Source organism: Lissotriton helveticus, chromosome 2_1, assembly GCF_964261635.1.
Source record: "Lissotriton helveticus chromosome 2_1, aLisHel1.1, whole genome shotgun sequence".
Classification (NCBI taxonomy): Eukaryota; Metazoa; Chordata; class Amphibia; order Caudata; family Salamandridae; genus Lissotriton; species Lissotriton helveticus.
This window is the reverse complement of record NC_136059.1, coordinates 668,934,491-668,950,284: the sequence shown is the minus strand read 5'-3', so window position 1 is coordinate 668,950,284 and position 15,794 is coordinate 668,934,491. Positions and strand designations below refer to the sequence as shown.

At 41.1% G+C, this 15,794-nt stretch overlaps 1 protein-coding gene across 1 annotated transcript in view; it reads right to left on the bottom strand.

Annotated features, from left to right (window-relative positions):
* ADGRV1 (adhesion G protein-coupled receptor V1) overlaps nucleotides 1-15,794 on the bottom strand; it is a 2,034,994-nt gene that overhangs the window by 1,441,502 nt on the left and 577,698 nt on the right. The window contains exons 32-34 of the mRNA XM_078677778.1: nucleotides 14,978-15,159; nucleotides 10,427-11,238; nucleotides 1,616-1,825 (exon numbers count right to left, since the gene is read on the bottom strand). Of these exons, the coding sequence (XP_078533904.1) occupies nucleotides 1,616-1,825; nucleotides 10,427-11,238; nucleotides 14,978-15,159 (1,204 nt within the window). The remainder of the gene's footprint in view (nucleotides 1-1,615; nucleotides 1,826-10,426; nucleotides 11,239-14,977; nucleotides 15,160-15,794) is intronic.

The window sequence follows — 15,794 nt, the reverse complement described above, 5'->3', positions numbered from 1 at the left end:
TTAGCTAAGAAACATACATGATTATTTACCAAAATGTTTGAGACTAAAAAATCATCTATATCTTTCCTCCTTTATTTACATTCAGTCTTCAATTAGCTGGGCACGAACGTGTGACCTTTACCCATATAGAGAAAGACTGCTATTGTAAGTTAAACCAATGCTCTTTCTGTGTTGTAGAACATTATTTCATAGACTATTATTTGCATCTGCTAAAAGCCTAATTGATGTCCTCATTTCTGAACCACTGGTATTACCACCAATTGCTACCCTTCTTTAAACCTCGGAAATCTTATTCCCAAGTGAAATCTGCTCTGGAACACTGAGATTACTTCTCTATCAAATATGCCACTTTAGGAGTGAGCGTTCATTCATTTTGTATACTCTTCAAAACATGGTACACCCTCAAAAAAGAGGGTTGTGTGCTATCTTTACTCATCGAGGAAAAGGCATGCTCTTACAAAATAGCAGTAAGACACCTATCTATCTTCAGAGGGATGCAGATTGGGCTGAAAATGGAAATCAGTGCTTAAAGCAGGCACATGAAAAATGCATAACAACAACACTTCATAATCAAATAGATTCCACAAAAGGAATATTTATCGGTGGTCTCCAAGGGCTCCTTAACTGAGACTGTTTATGCTAATTCATTGTGCACATTTATGGTTCTTCTTAGCCTGTCAGGTTAACACAAAGGTGACAAACTGTTTAGAACCATTAATGCAGAGGAACATGGATGGAAACACACTGCACACCAACACAGAATTACCATAAAATAGCCTTAATGTAGACAAGGAACCCTTGTCTCCATCGGAAAAATATGATGTGAAATTTTCAGAATCGACACATAACTGCAGTTCAGTCTATTATTCATCCTTGGCAATACATATGTTTTAGCAGACCCCTAGGGCACACAGTTCAAATCTAACATTAAATTACACAAATACAAATTAGCTATAAAATGAATCAAGTGGCATGGACGGGGAAAAAAATATATATATATATATTATAATAGAGAGAGAGAGAGAGAGAGAGACATAGATAGGTAACTTAATGGTTACCCGTCAGCAGGCTATTTTCGGTACTCAAGACCTTTCCTAATATTATTCATGATTGTGTCCTAAATATTTACACAAAAATATTGCCACACTGGATGTAGATTTTCTCTTATTAACTACAATGGGGTGATATTTTTGGTTAAAAATATTTAGCACACACTGTTTATTTTAGCTGGTATTTTGATAATGATAAGCTCGTATCATATCCTTGGATCAGTCCAGAAATCACTTGTCTGCCAACATTAGGAGGCACACACTCCCAGTGACTTTCTATACGCTAAATTGATACAGAATGTGTGCATACTGTTTTACTGATAAGGAAGAAAAAATGACTTTGGACAAAGATCTCTTAGAATTTGAGCAATGCGCTTAGCAATGATTAAAGTCACATTGATTAATCTTGTTAGCCTAATTGTGGAAAGCTAGGAGGTCTCTGAAGATCTTCATTGCACAAAAGCAGGTAAATGAAGCCTACTTGTAGCAAGTAGGTTAAGACACCTAATAAATGATTCTGCTGGTGAGGAAGAGCAATGTTTTAATCAGTATTGCAAAACACCCACCTTCACGCCCAATCACAGATCTCGAGGCTGTTTGAAAACTAATGACCCCTGCAACATTGTCATTAGCCAGAATAAGTATAGTGACGGCACTGGAGCTGGGGAGGATCCTGCTTCCTCCATCAGCATGTGTCAGGCCAATCACTATCGTTTCATCGTCTTCTGGTTCTAAATCATCCAATATTTTCACTGTGACAGTCTTTCTTGTTTCACCTGTAGGAAAGAAAGAAGGGTGAGAAACAAAATACTCTTATATTAAACAACACTATGCACGATAATTAACGTTATTATCTGAATGAAATGGAAGAACCAGAATCATTCTTCAAAAATTGTTCTGACTGACCTGAATGGGTAGAGATGACTCCTCTGAATTCAAAAGGATATGCAGGGGGGCTGTGAGGATCTTTTTTTAACACTATGGTGTCAAACCTTTTTTGCTGAGGTCTATGGAGCCACATGGAACACTTGGGGCATACTTGATTTGGAGAGAACAGGATGCCGAGACAGTTCTTGTGGATTCCCTTTCAAGTTGCTGAACGACCTTGCTTTTGTTCTACCAGACCTCGATCTCTGTGTTTATGGGGTTTGGTGTTTGATATGGGAGGAAACTAGGATTAAAGAAAAGGCTGGGCACACCGTTTTTTAACTGTACAAAAGGGTATTCAGTATATACACTATTATCACATGCGTGCTGCTTAGGTTGGCACAATGTCCATGATGTGCTTAGTCGATTAACAAGAATACTACAAGCGAAACCGCTTGTCCTAATGCGCACAGTTGCTGTACCTGCTGGATTGCTACTGTTCAGATAATATACCTTACTGAGCAAACATTACTTGACAATACGTTATTCAATCAACATTTGCAAGTCAAAAATCATTTTGAAAAAATCTTTTCTATTCAATTCTTTATACATTAGACGAAAAATCCACATATTATACGCCAATTATATGCATCATTGGGTAACATTATCACATTCTCAGTTTTTACATGAACTTATTATACATTTCTTTGTAATGCCCTATGCATTTCGGGCCCTTGGCCCTTCCTCAGGGGCAAAATCTGCAAGAAATCAAAAAAAGATACATCGTATTTGATTTTGTTCAATTTCTGTGAGGGATTTACAGTCATATAAACTAGTACAAACATTATTCCTAAATGCCATAGTGTTTAATCATGCCAGAATGTCAGTCCAAGTGTTGACTGTAACAGATTGGAAGGTCGGAAAAAATGATACTAAGAGAGGCTAGAAAGATAACAAGAGGAGTGAAGTGAAAAGGTGAGAGGACGGATCGATTAAAGTGCCTATACTAAAAACGCCTCGTGGCGGTCAATAGTGCAACCAATGCTTTTAACCCAGAGGTAAAGAACGATCTCGAGGTGCGGGGTCACTGACCTTGTTATACTGAGTTTTAACAATGAAGTGATACAAGGAACATTCTTCAATGCCCTGCTCGGAAGCTAAAAAAATACAGAGGAGAGTGTTTAAGAACGTTGCATCTGACCTGATAAACAACGCTAGGCAACAAACGATGAAAAATCGTACCTCGCCGGATTCGTGGAAACTAGTCACGTGGTGATCGATGGGTAGATGATTCAGTCGAGTGGGTTCTTAACGCTAAAGATACAAAAACGAGCGAGGCTGTTTAGTACTTATAAACGGACCCTTACAAAAGAGCAGACAAGGCCCTTGCGGTTTGTAGGGAAAAAATTTACCTTGCACGAATTAAAGGTCCGCTGAGACACTTCCCAGGAGAGTTCCGGCTTGACTGCTAAGTCGATTGCGGGATGCCGCGCATGCGTGTAGCAAGCTTAAGAGAATAGTCCTAGAAAACGGACTAAGTTGTATATATCGAGGTAAATTACTAGATGGTGACGGCCATTATTAAAAGGAGTGAAGTACTGTGAATATTAGTGAGGAGAAAGCTTCAAAAGTGATGAAAACAGGAAAGGGTCAATGTGTGTATAGAAAAATGACTACACAATACATGGCATTAGTATTCCAGATAATGAGTACTATATTTATGTTAGACGTGTATTTACATAGCAAACTCATACAAATAATTAATGAACAGAGTGCTGAACTCTAGGATCGCACACAAGCGGCTAGTGGGGCATTATCACAGGTAACACCCTAGATCTGCTCTATCATTGATCCCTTTGGGATCTTGTGTATCTAGTCTTTTTATCCAGAATGTTTCTCGTTGGAGTAATTTTTTGGTGGTGTCCTTCCCAGGGGTGGATTTGACTACTTCGAGGACCTGGAACTTGAGCTGTGCTATCGTATGTCTATTTATGGTCCAATGCGTTGCCAGACTGCTGTTAGGGTTATTGTTGCGAATAGTGCTTTTATGCTCTGATATCCGTGTCTTGATCTTGTGTTCAGTCTTGCCTACGTATAGGAGGCCACATGGGCATTTTATGGCATAGATAAGATGGGTAGAATTACAATCTGCGTTATGTTTAGTTTTGAAGGTTTCTCCGGTATGAGGATGTCTGATGTTATCACTCACTATAACGTTGTTACACTGGACACAGTTCTGGCATTTTCTTGTGCCACGGTACACTTCTTGAGTGCTCACAGTGGGTGCTTTCAACATCTCTTTAACGTTTCTGGACCTTTTATAGGCAAAAATTGGTCTGTCTTTAAACAGCCCTTGGAAGTCATTTTCATTGCTGAGGAGATCCCAGTGTTGAATAATACTCTTTTTGATTTCTCTTGAGCTAGTTGAATATTTAGAAACAAATACTTGGCGACTCGTCTCAGATTTCGTTTTAGGTGTAAGCAGTGACACCCGATCTTTTTCTGCTACTTTCAATTTGGTATTGTCTAAAAGAGCTTGTGGATATTTCTTCTCCAAGTATTTATCAGAGATCATTACAATGTTGCGTTCAAGTGTGTCAGTTTCTGTACATATCCTTTTTGCTCTCAACATCTGTGAGTATGGTAAGTTCACAATCAGGTTTTTTGGGTGAAAACTGTTAAACATTAACGCTGTGTTTTTGTCTGTAGCTTTGTGATATATCTCAGTTCGAATTTCATTGTCTTCCAGTTTCACTAGTACATCCAGAAAAGGAATTTCTTTTGACTCTATTGTGCTGGAGGAGGAATTGAAGCTGTCGAATGGGCCCTTTTAAAACAAGAAACAATAAGAGCTGACAAGGTATTCCTACTTGAATTACTACACTTTTGTCTCCATCATGGATACTTTAAATACAAAAATGAGTTCTTTTTACAGAACAAAGGGACATCTATGGGATTTTCGGGGGCACCGGCCTACGCCAATACCTATATGGCGAAATTTGAGGAAGAGCACCTACTGACTGACCCTGAATGGCATGACAACGTAACTATGTACTGCCGATACATAGATGACATCTTCCTCATATGGCAGAATACTAGGGAAATGCTCGAACAGAAAATAACCCAACTAAATACACTTGATGAACACCTTCAGTTCACCAGCACAATAGAGTCAAAAGAAATTCCTTTTCTGGATGTACTAGTGAAACTGGAAGACAATGAAATTCGAACTGAGATATATCACAAAGCTACAGACAAAAACACAGCGTTAATGTTTAACAGTTTTCACCCAAAAAACCTGATTGTGAACTTACCATACTCACAGATGTTGAGAGCAAAAAGGATATGTACAGAAACTGACACACTTGAACGCAACATTGTAATGATCTCTGATAAATACTTGGAGAAGAAATATCCACAAGCTCTTTTAGACAATACCAAATTGAAAGTAGCAGAAAAAGATCGGGTGTCACTGCTTACACCTAAAACGAAATCTGAGACGAGTCGCCAAGTATTTGTTTCTAAATATTCAACTAGCTCAAGAGAAATCAAAAAGAGTATTATTCAACACTGGGATCTCCTCAGCAATGAAAATGACTTCCAAGGGCTGTTTAAAGACAGACCAATTTTTGCCTATAAAAGGTCCAGAAACGTTAAAGAGATGTTGAAAGCACCCACTGTGAGCACTCAAGAAGTGTACCGTGGCACAAGAAAATGCCAGAACTGTGTCCAGTGTAACAACGTTATAGTGAGTGATAACATCAGACATCCTCATACCGGAGAAACCTTCAAAACTAAACATAACGCAGATTGTAATTCTACCCATCTTATCTATGCCATAAAATGCCCATGTGGCCTCCTATACGTAGGCAAGACTGAACGCAAGATCAAGACACGGATATCAGAGCATAAAAGCACTATTCGCAACAATAACACTAACAGCAGTCTGGCAACGCATTGGACCATAAATAGACATACGATAGCACAGCTCAAGTTCCAGGTCCTCGAAGTAGTCAAATCCACCCCTGGGAAGGACACCACCAAAAAATTACTCCAACGAGAAACATTCTGGATAAAAAGACTAGATACACAAGATCCCAAAGGGATCAATGATAGAGCAGATCTAGGGTGTTACCTGTGATAATGCCCCACTAGCCGCTTGTGTGCGATCCTAGAGTTCAGCACTCTGTTCATTAATTATTTGTATGAGTTTGCTATGTAAATACACGTCTAACATAAATATAGTACTCATTATCTGGAATACTAATGCCATGTATTGTGTAGTCATTTTTCTATACACACATTGACCCTTTCCTGTTTTCATCACTTTTGAAGCTTTCTCCTCACTAATATTCACAGTACTTCACTCCTTTTAATAATGGCCGTCACCATCTAGTAATTTACCTCGATATATACAACTTAGTCCGTTTTCTAGGACTATTCTCTTAAGCTTGCTACACGCATGCGCGGCATCCCGCAATCGACTTAGCAGTCAAGCCGGAACTCTCCTGGGAAGTGTCTCAGCGGACCTTTAATTCGTGCAAGGTAAATTTTTTCCCTACAAACCGCAAGGGCCTTGTCTGCTCTTTTGTAAGGGTCCGTTTATAAGTACTAAACAGCCTCGCTCGTTTTTGTATCTTTAGCGTTAAGAACCCACTCGACTGAATCATCTACCCATCGATCACCACGTGACTAGTTTCCACGAATCCGGCGAGGTACGATTTTTCATCGTTTGTTGCCTAGCGTTGTTTATCAGGTCAGATGCAACGTTCTTAAACACTCTCCTCTGTATTTTTTTAGCTTCCGAGCAGGGCATTGAAGAATGTTCCTTGTATCACTTCATTGTTAAAACTCAGTATAACAAGGTCAGTGACCCCGCACCTCGAGATCGTTCTTTACCTCTGGGTTAAAAGCATTGGTTGCACTATTGACCGCCACGAGGCGTTTTTAGTATAGGCACTTTAATCGATCCGTCCTCTCACCTTTTCACTTCACTCCTCTTGTTATCTTTCTAGCCTCTCTTAGTATCATTTTTTCCGACCTTCCAATCTGTTACAGTCAACACTTGGACTGACATTCTGGCATGATTAAACACTATGGCATTTAGGAATAATGTTTGTACTAGTTTATATGACTGTAAATCCCTCACAGAAATTGAACAAAATCAAATACGATGTATCTTTTTTTGATTTCTTGCAGATTTTGCCCCTGAGGAAGGGCCAAGGGCCCGAAATGCATAGGGCATTACAAAGAAATGTATAATAAGTTCATGTAAAAACTGAGAATGTGATAATGTTACCCAATGATGCATATAATTGGCGTATAATATGTGGATTTTTCGTCTAATGTATAAAGAATTGAATAGAAAAGATTTTTTCAAAATGATTTTTGACTTGCAAATGTTGATTGAATAACGTATTGTCAAGTAATGTTTGCTCAGTAAGGTATATTATCTGAACAGTAGCAATCCAGCAGGTACAGCAACTGTGCGCATTAGGACAAGCGGTTTCGCTTGTAGTATTCTTCTTAGGAAACTAGGATTACCATAGTACTCGCACACCCTCAACCCTCTGAGCCCAAGTTTAGTGTGGCTGAAGACTTTTGCCATCTTGAAAATGCTCTGACACATGGTATTTTGAAAAAAACTGCAAAAAACACAGATGATGGACAGATACATGGTATTTTGAGCCTGTTTGCAGTAAGGCATACAGGAACTAATGAAAACGTGGGGAGAATTTGTCCTGGCAACATTTGACGCTGAACTTCCTGTGATTGTGGGCAAATCACTTATTCTCCGTGTGCCTAACAAAAAAATGAACGTGAACTCGTATCGTAACTGGTGCCATGTAAAGCGCTCTGATACCCAATTCCAGTCAAGTTCGCGCTATATAAAATAAAATAAAATAAATAAATAAAACAAGTTTCTGGTCACAAAAAGACTGGTTGCAGTCAGTGATCGCATTTGTGAACAGGACTTTAAAATATCTGGCCCTTAGTTTCTTGCCTGGCCTTGGAACTTGCCTTAGCACGCAAATGGTGTAGATGAAACCTTTGATTAGGGCACTTATTTCACCAGTAGTCACTCAGCAATTCTTGTCTCTCTTTATGTCATCTATGGTCCGCTGCTACCATGATCTAAATATTACACACACAAAAATATTTCAGGCTCATCCTCGTTATTGTGTGGAATGACACCTTTTATTTTTTACAAAATATGACAATACTGGCACGTGTGCAGAGTGTCCTTTCCCTTTAAACTGGTTCCATTAAAGCCAGCATCTGCCAGAAAGGGGTGTGTTTTAAGAGGTGTTCTAGACTGAGGGCAAGTTGATTTCTGCCACAGAATTTCAGGGAAATAGTTCCATTTAATATGATCAGATTATAGAAGCCTCCCTGTTAAGACAACGAGGCATAAGTAGCGACAGCCCTGAATTGGAGGGTCATAATATTCTTATCATGGGAGAATTTCACTATTTGTCAGTCGGATAAGGAGTCATGTCACGAAGGCACTCCAACATTAAAAACACTGAAACATATTCCATCATTAACTTCAAGTTAAGAGAGATCTTGATTCGCTGAAGATATGTGCTCCCTTCTCTGTACGCCAGCTATGAGTCTAATTCCTGCATTCTGAGCACTCTAAATGTTGCAGAGGAGAGTCTTAAAGAAGATAATTGAATACATCCATAAACACCATGATGAGTCAGTCTGAAAATGTATATTACATGCAGTGAAGAAGTAGGCCACACAGACCTAGTAATGTCGATAGTCTTTCAACAGATAAAGACCAGAAGACCTATCCATTCTGCTCCCTTTTCCTATATTTGTTTAAAGAAAATCCCCCAATCTGCCCACCTAAATCCTATGCATCATTGAAAAATGTAGTTTAGAATACCAATGTTAAATAGAACTGCAAGACCCGTTTTGCTTTGGAATAAGATGTTAAATAAATAAATATAGATGTTGTACTATTGTTAAACTGTTTAATGTGGATTTTGAAAATGCACAAAATGTGATTTAGCAATATGAATATTTCCCAGGGTTGTTTGACTGATTTCTATCTTCGCATCATATTTGAATATCATACATCATTTTAAGTATCTGTGGCATTTCTTATTCGTGTACTGGTGAGACTGTAACTGCCAGAAATGCTCACCATGCACTGCATTACCTGACATATGGCATACTGGTAAACAGTTTAGCAAACAATGCATGTGTGCACACCGCTCCCTATTTTCAGGGGCAGAATAAACTGGAGATATGAGCTCGGCAGTTGGTCAGAAACTGTGATAAAAGCCATAGAGCATCCCTTCCTAGAGATGCGATCAGGAACTGACATCGGGCCTCCCACCCACACTATATGGGAAGTCCTTTCTCCTCCTGCAAAGGCTAGGACGGGATGAATGATCAAGACTACTTCTTTATGACTAAGGACAAGCATCAGCCTCAGGCATTTTCAGGACGCAACAGGACCCCTGTTAGCAGGAATCCAGCTCCTGACTGTACTTCAGCACAGGATATTCTGCAAAGTTCTTTAAACCCCGCTAGCTAGTTGGCAAGACTCACTAAAGAAACAAAAGGTGCACTCTATTGCCCTTTGCTGGCAGGTGACACATTTACAGTAATAACAAGACGAGGAGATTATTTCAATGGCACATTTAGTATTAAGGACACGGCAGTTAGACCAGGGCCAGATGTACAACCCTTTTTTGCGCTCGCAAACGGGAGATCAGCCCATTTGCGACTGCAAAAAAGGGTCATGGCATGTACAAACGCTATTTTGCGAGTCACTGACTCGCAAAATAGCGTTTGCGATTCTCGCTTTTAGGAGGGGGAGTCCCTTCCTAATAGCGAGACTCAATGCCATTTACTATTGTTTTGCGACATCTTCGGGTAGGTGGTAATTGTAAACCACTTGCAAATAGGACGGCCCTTTGTGAATGAGTGTGTAAATATATTTTAGGACCAGGCAGTGGTCCCAGGGCTCTTAAAAAATGAAACTGAAAAGTTTAATTTTTCTTTTTTAAATGCATCCTGTTTTCCTTTAAGGAAAAGGTGATGCACTTAAAAAAACTGCTTTATTTAAAAAGCAGGCCCAGACATGGTGGTCTGCTGACCCCAGCAGGCCACCATCCCTGGAAGTGCTAGCCATTCCCAATGTGGTCGCAAATTGCGCTTGCCTCATGAATATTAATGAGGCAAGCAATTTGGACCCCATTGGGAATCGCTAGCAGTGTCTGAGACACTGTTGTTCATTCACTTTTGCAAGTCGCAAATTGCGAGTCACAATATGATGCAATTTGCGACTCCTAAAACTGAATGGTTGTACATCTGGCCCCAAATCCCTAATACTAGGTTTGTGCATCAGGTACAAAAAGAACACAAATCCTATTTTTGAACCTGTTTTGCCTTCATTTTTTACTGGGAGCATGTTATGTAAAAGAAATGCCATCCATTTTTAGCTAGGTATGTAACAAAGTATTAACACATTTCTAAACAATGACGCTTACCTTCATCAAATGTAAGTATCTCCCCATTTCCCACAAAGTCAGCATTTTTGGTAGCAGTACCCCCGATCACACTCCATTCCACAGTGACCTGTCCCAGGCTGCCTTCTCGCCTCTCGATCACCAGTTCCACAGTGGTCTGGGGTTGCTCTTGAACTTCAACATAGAGGCCTTTGCCGGTCACATTTGGATTGATGCTGTAGATCAGGAAGACTCCGAAGGCATCGCCGTTCATCACAATAACAACGGTGGAAGTATTGGGCGCTCCCACGGTTGGCTGGTTTTTCAAGGTGGCTGACATGTTGATCAATTCAACTCTCAAGAGGGAGATCATAAATTGCTCATCCAGTTCTGGCAGGCTATCAGTCAGGATGGAAACTGTGAGGTTAGCAAATTCCTCCCCATCCAGCATTATGGCCCACTGCCCAGTAACAGACTCATAGTCACTGCCAGCGACCGCGTGTGAGCTGAACAGCGAGGAAACACTGCTGCTGTTTTTCCTGTACGTCCAGGAGCCGGTGTTGTTGGTCGCTGGAGCGGCCCATGTAATGAGCCAGAAGCATAGTGGGTCTCCGGAGGTATTGGAAAAGGAAAAGGCTGCACAGGCTTGCTCCTTGAGGCACCAGGCAGCACAGCCCTGCAGTGGACTCCCAGCTGCAGTAATGTTCACTCTTGTTCTCAGTGGTTGGTTCGGCATTCCTGGCACGGGGGGCTCATAGTAAGACAAGGGGTCCCGACCCTGCTCCATTGCAAGGGCTACCACGTCAGTCTGGGAAGTACTGTACAGAATCTGAAGATGACCAAATCTTCCTCCACTAAAGAAAAACCAAATGCAAAAAGTTACTAATTACGCTTTTCATTTTCATTTTTTCAAATGAAACAAAGAAAAGTAACACAAAATGGCACTCAAAATGAGAATTGGCAAATCATTGACATGGCCGAGAATATTTGTTGTTATTATGGCATTGATGCTTTCATACTGTTAGTCACTGGACATATAACTGAACATATCAACAATATCTAAACAGATATAGTAAATTTCACAAGTACATGGGTGGCAACAACTTTGATTATCAATGGCAATAGTAAAATAGGTGTTGGTCGCTCCATAAAGCCTGCCAATTACTTCTTGCCAAATCGAAGATAGCTTGGCAGTGCAAATATTTATTCACAGCTTAAATGATCATAAACTCACATCAGGTTGCTCTGCTGGCCTGCCCTGCAGCTGTTGTCGACCCTGCCTGCCAGCCAGTAAAAGGAATCAAGAGATATAAAGACAGTGCCATGAAACCATCTGTGTCCTCACCAGAAACCGGAGAACTGCCATAAGAAACCGGCTGAGTACTGCTCGAGAAATCAGTCACTGCAGCAAGTCTAGGGGAGCTGATTGGTGTCTCTGCCTGGTGAACACGCGTTCTCCCTCCACCACCTTTTGTAATGTTCTTCTTCCTTGAATGTAAAGGTTGGATTGTGAGCTATGCTGTGACGTGCACAAACCTAATGTTCATGCATAGTAGTGGTGCCTGAAACCATCGAAAAGAATCTCGGGGCATATTACCAAGCAATAGCGATAATTATCGCTATTGCTTGGTTAGAGACAAAAATTTACCGCTAAGCTGCGGCGATTTTTATCGCAGATAAACCTTGGTATTACCAAGGTTTATCGCAAATGCGATAAAAAACGGCCGCAATGCATGAATATCGCTGAAAAGTCAGCGATATTCATGCATTACCGAGATAATGCTCTTAGCCATGTTATCCACTTCCCATTGGATAACATGGCTAAGAACTGCTCAGGGCAGGTGTTAGCTTTTGGAGATATTCGCGCTTAGCATGAATATCTCCAAAAGTTGGTAATAGGAGATAGCGATGTTAGCGACTGTTTCCAGTCGCTAACATCTTGGCACGCCCACTTTTCATGTCATTAGTGATAAATATCACTGACATGCAAAGTGGGGCCCAAGATGGTCGCTATCTCCTACTAGCTGTCGCTAACTGGTGTTAGCGACAGCTAGGTAATAGGGAGATAATTTTATCTCTGCTTGCTTGGCTTTTAAAGCCAAAAAAGCGGAGATAAACCCCCTTGATAATATGCCCCCTCGTCTTTTTAAGCGGATTGCGAACCTCCATTGCTCAGAGCGATGAACGGAGTCGCTTAGCTTTCAGGAACATTTTGTGATCATTTGTGAAACATTCCAACAATGTAATAACAATATGCATACTTCGTTTACATTTTTGCTTTCAGCCCTGTAGAAGTGTTTTTTTATCGTTTAGAGACTGCAAACTGTACATGTTGTTGATAACCAAGGACCCTGACTTTAACACTGTATTATGTGTTGCAGTTTTCTTGGGAATTTTGCATTGTGTACTCCCTACTATTTGATTCCCATTATTCCCATATTTTTAGATACTTGTAAAGATATTCTCTGCTCACATTCAGGTGGGTACTGAAGCTGTGGTCAGTAGCTGCACTGTAGTACAGCTCATGTGGCACATCTCCCTTGAGCTAAGTTTTGACTGTTCGTTCTTGTCTACTATGCAAGTGAAGAATACTTAAGAGGACAACTTGGAATCACATACCAAGTATTAGAGTACTAGTAAGCAGACAACACAAGTGCTCGCCTCTCACATTTAATAGAGTTGGTTGACCGCGTGACTTCACACGGCAGGGACAATAGTCACACAGCACCCTTCCCAAAAAACGATGACAGCAGGAAACTTGTCATACTAGTCTATAAATTCGGAAAATCCCACTAATTTTGCATTTAATTGTACTTTTTGTCACTTAAATGGGAGTTACATGTGCAAAAGCATTTATTGATCAGTCCCTCTGTAGTCATGTATGTTGAGGAGAATGTCGACAAGTCTCTGAAAACATGGACATAACCCATGGTTGCCTCCAAACAATTAATGTTATTTTTGCTGAAAATGTCTGGTTATGTAAAGTGGGTATAAAAGCATATAGACCTAATGGAATAGAGCAAGGGCTCTAAACCTTGTAGCTTTTGTGGGCCCCCACCTAATCATTATTGGAATCTAGGAACACCCCACTTAGGGTGTCTATTAGGATGGCGGGCGTATCGCCACCACCATACGGGTGGTGGTGATCTGCCTGCCATTTCTGTCCGCCCGTCTTACATTTACCCCCGGCATATTACGATGGTAGTTGGGACCCAGGCGGACGGAAAGACCGTCCGCCAGTTTTCCCCGGATAGGCAAGCCTACCGGGCAGAAAAGGCCTGCAAAATGGGGTGTAGCACGGTTACAACAAATGTTTTACAACGCACTACCATTACATCGCAACTTTTACCACGCAAACCATTACAACGCAATGCGCTGGGGGGCGCTCTAGGATAGGGAATGTATTTAATATACTATCCAACACCTTCCCTGCTATCCACGGGGACTGGAGTTGGAATAGTAAATTAAATAATTCACTATCCAGCGCCTAAAAGCATTATGCGTTGTAATGGACTGCGTGGTAAAAACCGCGTTGTAAAGGCATGCGTGGTAAAAGCATGCGTTGTAGTGACACCAATCCGCAAAATGGCGGCGATGTCTTCCAGGCACCGCCATCCATATTACGATGATGGCGGAGACTCCACCATGGAAAGGCATGCGGAGAATGCCTTTGGGGGCTGGTTGCGGGGCCCCAAGGGGCAATGGGGGGGGTGGGTGGCTGCACTTGGAGGTACCCATGGTACGCCCTGACATTTGCATGCACAAGGTGGGAGGCACCACGCGGTGCCTGTCATGTTGTGCATACAAATGCACAACATGTCCTTTAACATAGTGGTGGGTGCTGAATACAACACCGCCTGCCACAATGTTAAATATACAGGATGCGACCGCCATGGTGGCGGTCGCAACCTAATTGATGGTGCGGGACCGCAGCACCACTACCGGCCGGTCCCAGCACCGCTAGGGTGGCAGGCGGACTGGATTGCGCCCGCCATCCTAATAGACCCCCAAGTCTTTGCTAGAAGCCGAGGAACTCAGCCTAAGCATTTTCAATTATTAGAACCACAAAACAATATACAAAAATACATAAACAGGCATTCATCAAACAAATACCCAAATGTTAAAATATTTTGTTTAATTCACAAAAAAAAAAGGTCATTTTAGTGGGAAGGCTTTCCTACATTCAATTGAGGCCAGTCATCACTCATGTTATATCCTGTCTAACGACCTTGCACTGCTCCAACGAAACAATCAAGCTTAGTTTTTGGACTTCAATTTCAAATTCCTAAACGTTTACAAAACATTTAAAATGTAACATTTTACATTTTGGTTCCTCATTTATTTATGAATCTGTTAATATTATTTGTAAATTATATGTAATATTATTACATTTTCCCAACAGTCGTAGACCCCTGAGTAGGCTTTTCGGAGCCCCAGGGATCCCCAGACCGCAGGGTAAGGACCACTGGAATAGGCAAATAAAATACAGAGAAGTTTTCACTTAACTACAGAAATCTTCGTCAAATGAAACAGTAGAGCAGCACAAACATGCAGAGTTATTACAGTAAATACAATAAAAATGAGGCCCCAAACCTTCTCTTGACTGTTATGTTCGCCGACGAACTCCTTTCCAATGGCTCTTGAATTCGATATAACAATTGGCGAAAGCTCACTGTCCCGTATGGATTGTCATTGGCAGGAATAATGATGTTTGCTACTCCATCAGAACCAATCGAACCTCCATTTGAAGCTTGTGTTAACCTTATACGTATAACCTAAAATTGGAAGAGTTCCATGAATTATATGCATGCAAATTTTAACGTGTATACCAATGGAAACTGTACTAAGAAGACAGGAAATAGGCAGCACAGTGTAAGGAATGTTATTCTAACTTCATGGCAGCTGATGAATTATGCTCAGTTATCCCCTTCAAAACTTGAAGAGATAAAAAGATTTAAAGTGCAGAAAGGGGTGATATTGCTTCATCAAGAACCGACTAACATGGCACTGGAGGTTGGCAGCGCGATAATAAAGATTAACCACTGACCAATTAGATATAGTGCCTTCACATAACCATGGGCGTCCCTGTGCTCCCCATGGATTCGGTCTTTTCAATATTGCCCACCAGTTGCATATCCAAGCACAGAAGGTGAGGAAAAAAAAAGTAACCACCATCGATCTCCCCACTAGCATTTATCCCATTTTTCTTCATGATTTCTTTTTTTAGACCCAGGAACATCTGCTCCTAAGTCCGCTCTTTCTTACTTTTCCCTCTGTTTAGGTCGAGCCTTCGCAGCGCGCATGCGCTGCAAATGAAAACAACCTTTTCCGAGCGCTTTGGCATTTCAGCCAAGCACGTGCACGCGTTCCATTGCCTTCAATGGCAACGCCTGCACGTCAGGAGATACAC